At 34.3% G+C, this 7,640-nt stretch overlaps 1 protein-coding gene across 1 annotated transcript in view; it reads right to left on the bottom strand.

The window, feature by feature from the left end:
* PSPC1 (paraspeckle component 1) overlaps positions 1-7,640 on the bottom strand; it is a 62,340-nt gene that overhangs the window by 52,627 nt on the left and 2,073 nt on the right. The window contains exon 2 of the mRNA XM_023520612.1: positions 3,088-3,480. Within this exon, the coding sequence (XP_023376380.1) occupies positions 3,088-3,480 (393 nt within the window). The remainder of the gene's footprint in view (positions 1-3,087; positions 3,481-7,640) is intronic.

The raw sequence follows: 7,640 nt of genomic DNA, 5'->3' as shown, positions 1-7,640 counted from the left end.
CAAACGAGTTCGTAGTTTTTGTTTTTATTTTTACTGAGACATAACTTTACCCTTTCAAAGTGAACAGTTCAGTGGTTTTGGTATGTGCAACCAGCACCACAATCTAACCCCAGAACATTTTCATAATCTCAAAAAGAAACCCCAAACCCATTAGTCATCAACTCCTCATTCCCCTTCACCACTGAAGACTATTAGTCTCTATGATATAGCTACCTTAAAATTCTTTTCACGAGTATTGCGTTTTCCAGTGTCATAGTCTTACCAAAATTACTATATACTAATCGACTGTAAATATAACCTACTTGACCAATTCTCTATTAAGAAATTTAGATTTGCCCAGTATTTTGTTATTAGAAATAAAGTGATAAATCGGGTATAAAGTGATACACCAAACCTTGGAGTCAAAATATTTACCTAAAATACACCTCTATTACATTAGTGAGTCTAAGAATCTTAAGGTTTTTATATCCAGTGCCTACATCCCTTCCAGAAACAAAATGACCAATTTCTATTAGCACAGGAGTTATAAAACACAGAAATACAAGAGTTGCAAGAGAATTGGCATAGGAAGCAATAAATTCTTTTTCTCTCAAAAAGAACAAAAGTAAAAGGGACAAATAATTAGCAAATAGAGTAATGCTACCCATAACAAGGATGTGAGCCACATCAACAGTTTTAACAGAAAAGAGATTACTCCTCACAGAATAGAAGTCAAGAGTTTTCTTCTAAGTTAAAGGCTTTAACAATTCATCTTGCCCTCCTCAATCTCTGACTTTCTAGTAAATGTAGGTTACCAATGTTCAGTTAGTTTAAAAAGAAACCATTAAAACTTTTCCCAATGAAATTCTGAAATAAATTTGCCCAAAAAGAGCTATACCCAGGAAACAAAGTGGCCAAACATTTATGCACCATAATGTCTGTCACAGGATCAGTTATGAGAGCATAAAAGGGAAACAACCTAATGTCTAAAAATGGCATGTCTAATGTCCAAGGAGCAGCTACAATGAAATACTATGGAGCATTTCTAGTGATATGTGAAAAAACTCACAACATACCAATAAGAAACATTAAATTCCCTCAGTGTGACAAACACAGAGTGGCTTCATGAGAGAACAGTCTCAGCAGACACATGCCAACTACTGTATTCTGGGGTAAAGTATGATATCTGTAGCTGAGTCTCAAATGAATTCACAAAAATCTGTGTGTATATAATGGGGAAAAATGTGGCAAAATGCTAACAATTAGTGAATACAGGTACTATTTATATTAACATTAAAGGGTTGTATTAAAGGGAAAAGTTTTTCTAACTGCAGTTGAAATGAACATAATTTTCTACTTCTACTGAAGCAACTCCAACATTGTTTTTAAGGCATCAGTTAGAAAATGGTAAAATTAGACCACTATATTTTCGTTTAACTTAACCTGCAATAATCTTAAAAAAAAAGAAAAAAAGAAAAAAAGAAAAAAAAGAAAGAAAAAAGAAAAAAATCTAGCGAGAGAAGAATCTAAGTGGTGAGCGCCTATCAGTCCCGCATAGTGGTCCAGGTGCATCTCAGTGTGAACAAACCACTGTCACCCAAGGTAAAGGTTTTTCATTTTCCTTTTTTCCCTTGTTTTTCTGCTTCTTGTAATTTCAAAGGAGCATAACCTGTACGTACAGGCAAAAACTTTCAAGATACTTCACAAAGGATATAAAAATAGCCAAAAAGCACATTAAAGGTGCTCATTACGAGTCATTAGGAAAATAAAATTTAAGCCACAATGGGACACACATACACTCTATAATAAATATCTAAAAGACAGACACTATCAAGTGTCGGTGAGGACACAGAACTAGAACACTCCCAGTAATTGCTGGTGGGAATGTAAAATGGTACGAGCACCTTGGAAAAGTTTGGTAGTTTCTTATAAAGTTGAATATATACCATTTACTCCTAAATATTACCTAAGCCACATGAAATCATAATGTTCACAAGAAGCCTTGTACACAAATGTTCATAATGGCTTTATTCACAATAACCGACAGGTGGAAGCAACTCAAATGTCCACCTTAGATCACCGGAAAAACTGTGGTTAGGTCCATATGAAGGAGTACAACTCAACCATAAAAAAGGAACAAAATACTAATACAATAACAGGGATGAAATCTCAAACATTATGCTAAGCAAAAGGAATTAGACACAAAAGAATATATACTACATGATTTCATTTATATGAAATACTGGAAAAAACAAAACTAACTTATAGTTAACAGAAAGATCAATAGCTGTCTGGGACATAAATGTCGAGTGGAGAATAACTCCAAAAGAGCACAAAGGGACTTTTGTTGAATGATGGAAATGTTCTATATTTTGACAGTGGTGGTAGGTAACGTGAATATACATACCTTTGTTAAAACTCATTGATCTAAAACTGGGTGCATTTTAATGGATGTAAATTATACCTCGATAACAATTAATTCATTCATTATTTAAAAATAAGACATACCTTGTTTCATTGCAATTCACAGATATTTCATTTTTTTACAAATTGAAAGTTTGTGGCCACCCTGTGTCAAGCCAGTCTATTGGCACCATTTTTCCAACAGCATTTGCTTTTTTTAGCAATGAAGTATTTTTAAATTAGGGTATGTACATTCTTTAAAAACATAACACTACTGCACATTTACACAACTATGACAGATGTAAATATAACTTTTATATGCAATGGGAAACCAAAAAAAATCATGTGACTTGCTCTATTGCCATATTCGTTTTATTGCAGTGGTCTGGAACCTAATCCACAATATCTCTGAGGTGTGCCTGCATAAAATTTTGCTTTGCATCTATGTTCAGGAAGCTGAATGAAAATCATAATACAAAACACTCCTGAGATTCAAGTACAAATCAAGACACTTTAGTTTGAAGAAAGTGTGATCCTGATTCCTAAAAGAATACAAAGATTTTTTTTATAGGCACTGAATATTTACTCAACACCTACTTACTGTATAGCAAAACAGTATGAACTATTAAGAAAAGACAGACATCCAGAACAGAGAGAAATCCATATGCAACTGCACAGAAGAATGACAAGATGTTTCAAACTTACGTTGTTAGCAGGAACGCCCCATCACCACATCTTTCCAGAGCCTTTCGTGCAGGAGGTTTTGCTGCAAATTCTACAAAACCTTTTCCTGTAGCTCTACCGCGATCATCCACAACTACAACAGCTTTCTCTACTGGACCAAACTGGGAAAATGCTTGCTCTAGTAGCTCATTGGAGACGACTGGAGAAAGGTTTTTGACAGTTAGGGCTGCTCCATGTGTAGCAAAACGAATTCGGAGAGGTCTGCTCTTCAAAATAGTGCCATCCAGCTCTGCTTTTGCAATTTCAGCCAGTGTTCTGGATTCCTTTTTAAGAGGAAAAAAATCACTTTGTAAAGATGGTAGTAACACAAAAATTTTAAATAGTGGTTTGTTTTTAAGGAGGATAGCTAAGTAGCTTTAGAAAATGACTGATAAGGTCTCTTTGTTTTTTTGTCTTTCGACTTTGGTATTACATGCATTTTATTAATTATTCAAAGAGAAGTAATTTTAAATATTTTAAGTACAAAGTCCTAACCCCAATGTCCTATTAAAAGCTATCACTTAAAGATTATCAGCTCATAACAAGCTATTAAATATTCCGAGCAATATCTTTTTTAAATCTCCTACATATATTAAAAGAAATATGTAATTACTTTCAATACCAAGTAGCAGTTACTACAAACTATTGTTGAAAATAGAATTCCCTATGCAATCCAAGTTTTTGATATTCATATCTTAATAAAACACCCCACCTCTCCAATGTCAAATTCCCTTTCCTTTTTATTTCCATTTCTCTTTAATAGCCGTGAAAGCTACTATCAGGTGTTGTTAATCATTTCTCCAGAAATACTTCCATGGGCTACACATTTCTCGCCATTATACCGAGAGAAGCAAACACACACATTCATGGGTTATAAGAGTTCTTTCCATTTTATAGAAAAGCATGTGCACATGCACTTATTGTAAACTAAAAAATACATTCATTTCCAAAACCACAAGATGTCCCTTCTTGAAGAATTCAAAGCTGGTATAGAATATAGGCATCTAAAACACAAACTGGAAAACTTAATAATACAGGTATGTTCTTTTTTTGTGTCGTGAGAACTCTCCAGGGAGCATTGAAAGAGGTCTTATATGCATTTTTAAGAAGAGTAGAAATATACTGCCTTATGAAAAAGTCTTAAGGTCACAACAGCTCTTTATTCAATCCCTAAAATGCTCACAACAGCTTTAAATTACTGGTCTTATGCAAAAAACCTACCTAGAGAACTAATATTACAAAGACAAATGAATCTAACCTTTTTACAGTTATTCAAAATGCCATTTTGTTTTTCACTCTTAACAGTAGTAGTGGTACCAGCAAACATTTAATGAACATATAACAAGGAACAGGTACCTAATACTTCATATAATCCAATAATCTGAGAGGCAGATTTTAGGAATGGAGTCTTGAATTAAAATTCTGTCAGGTATAATTGAAAATGGGAAGAGAAATGAGGAAATTTCATGAGATAATGATAATGTTCTCTATCTTTATAGGAGTTTGAGTTAAATAGATGGATGTAATTGTCTAAAATCACCAAATCATACACTTAGAAGATGTGCATTTCACTGTATGTAGATTTCAAATACCTTTAAAAATAATATTGGACTCTAATTAATGACAAGCATGATGGAGTGTCTGAGAGTCCTGAACTGATGGAGAGAGATGAACAGTTATGTGAAAAAAACATACAATAAAATTTAACTGTAGAATCTAGGTGGTGGGTGTATGCATGCTCATGTGCATGTCTCAAGTTTTTCATAATAAAATGTTTGAGGGCAGGGGGAGACAGAGTCTGGTAAACTGCACCATGTACAGAGGAAATCTAGTCAGCTTCAGGAAGATACGTTCACATGTCACATACTGGTGTTTTTTCAGAGGAAGCAAAAAATCTCAGTTTTTGTTAGATCACGTAATTCTTTATGGTTGGCAACAAATTCCATTTTTTATTACTTTTTGGCCTAAGGAAAATGTTTATGCTGCCGGGAATTTTCAATGCATAATCTTTTTCAAAGTTTATACTGTCATGATTTTAAATGGTTTTACATCAGAGTTTTCAACCTCAGCATCACTGACATGGGCAAGATAACTCTTGTTGTGGGAGGGCTGTCCTATGCTTTGTGGGATGTTTATGCCAGTGGAACCACCGCCCCAGTTTGACAATCAATGTCTCTGGACATTTTTCTCCAGACATTGTCAAATGTCCCCTGGGAAACAAAACTACCCCATTCCAGAACCACTACTCTAAATGTGTACTGAAGTATCTGTAAATTCAATTAAAAATATCTATTTGAAATGAAACCAAAGATTTCTTTACTTCATGCCTCAGAATAACTTTTACCAAATAGTTACTATATGCCAGCCATTCATCATTGTCTCTGTCTCTGTCTCTGTCTCTGTCTCTCTCTCTCTCTCTCTCTCTCTCTCTCTCTCTCTCTCTCACACCTCTTTCATTGCCCCCACCCAACAGTCTTATGAAGTAGGTTTTGTTACTATGCCCATTTCACATATGTGAAAACAGGCCTAGAAAGGTTGAAGTAACTTGCCCAAGATCACATTGCAAATGTCGATCTCAATCTATAAAGAATTCACAATCTCCACCAGTACACCATAAATTCCAGCTCGTGTTCTTGCATCACTCTGCATAAAAAGTAAAACTATAGGTTCTTAACTAAAAGGAATACAAAAAATAAAGTAAAAATAACAAGAAACTAAGTGACTATCCCAAAACAGACACTGCTTAAACTAGGATCTAATAATTTTCACTGAACCCTTTCCAAAGCACCTTATCTTTTCTCTCACTGTTTGCTAGTGCTTAAAATTCCTCACTGCAAAAGTACTAAGTTAATAAGAAAATCCACTAATGCAAAATGGAATTGTGCCTTCAAGTCAATCAACAGAAAGTTGATTAAATAACCTTCAGTACAGTCGCACTGTGAAATACAATATGGTCATTTAAAAAAATCTAATGACATAAAAAGATGTCAAAGATGAATTAAATGAAAAACTCAAATCACAATGTGTTATGCTTTGTTTGATTTTTACTGAAAACATTATACCAAGTTAACAGTGATCATGTTTAGTAAAAGCACATAAAGAGACGGAAGATCTTTCACTAATGTAAAATTATAATTAAAATAACTTCTCTGAAATAAAAGATGACTTGAAATCATATTCTAGACAAGCCTGCTAAGAACATTGTGCAATGTTTTCTCAAATATTTGATCATTCTGTAAGAGGCATACATTATTTCACCATTGAAAATAAAAAACATAATGGGAGGGGGTTTAGTTTCCAATGACTAAATAAAAATAAATTCAGGTGATTTCTAATTATTTTACTAGAACGGTTCTCCAACTTTAGCAAGCATCAGAGTAACAGAGGGCTGGTTAAAAGATAAGATTGCTGAGCCTCAACCCCCAAATTTCTGATTCTGTAGATGTAGACAGGGGCCCTAGAATTTACATTTCTAACAAATTCAGTTTGACTGATGAGGTGAGACGATTTTTGCTATGTTACAGAGTCAGCACTGCTAGCATCAGTGGTGGGTAAAATAGCTCAAGTGGCCCTCTGCTTACACTAGGAAGAGATGGGAAGCTGTTGGATAGAAGCCACATTTCTGTGCATCACTGCTCCCAATATCTGGTTTACTAAAGCTAAGAGGTGGGGGGGTGGAGGGTGGGTAAAAGTGGAAAAGGAGTTCAAGTGAAACTACCACCAGTTTTCACTACATTAAACTAGCTTTAAAATGCACTACAACTTTAAAGTCTATTTATCCAATCTAAATTGTGAACCAGTTAAAACCTAAAAAGAAGCTTTTGGATCTAAAATTCCACAAAATGTGTCCAAAATACACTCACAGTCTATTTCATCTCTAATGTATCATGGGCTCACAATACAGATTAGAACTTTCAAAGTGCGACCTATTTTCCCCTTCCTTAATATATTAGCAGTGCTGACCTTATACCATCTAAAAAAAGGTCTCACCTCACCAATAACTGGGAAACTACAACCACCGGTCTAAAAAAAGTTATTTGTATTTTAAAGATTAATTATTCAAGGCATAAAAAGTACCTCTAAAACATAAATTGGACAAAACTACACTGCTATTTTAGAGCCATTACACCACCACCACACACTCCAACCACTATACCATTACTTACGTTCAGATCAGGTATACACTATGAAATTTTCCTTACAAAAAAATACATAACAGTTCTGATTATCTAAAGCTTTTGTATTTGCCTGTTAATCATAGAGTTCAAATTAAACAATAAAGCTACCCATAAAGTCAAATTTTGTAAACTAAATTCTAATTCCCAAATGACAAATTTTTAACATTCTTACACAAAAATTTAGGATGACAGGTTTGTTTTGGAGGCGCATACCCCAGATGAGCAAAACAGGAGCAGCTCATCTCACCTCCTCATTTCATAATCTGAGTTTTTAAAGAGCAATGAGCTGTGCTATCCAATTCAGTAGCCGCTAGCCACATGTGGCTATTTAAATTAAGAATAAACAAGATTTAAAAT

This window comes from Pteropus vampyrus, unplaced genomic scaffold (genome assembly GCF_000151845.1).
Source record: "Pteropus vampyrus isolate Shadow unplaced genomic scaffold, Pvam_2.0 Scaffold272, whole genome shotgun sequence".
NCBI classification, from domain to species: domain Eukaryota; kingdom Metazoa; phylum Chordata; class Mammalia; order Chiroptera; family Pteropodidae; genus Pteropus; species Pteropus vampyrus.
Note: the sequence above shows the minus strand (reverse complement) of the source record. Positions and strands in the feature narration are given on the sequence as shown.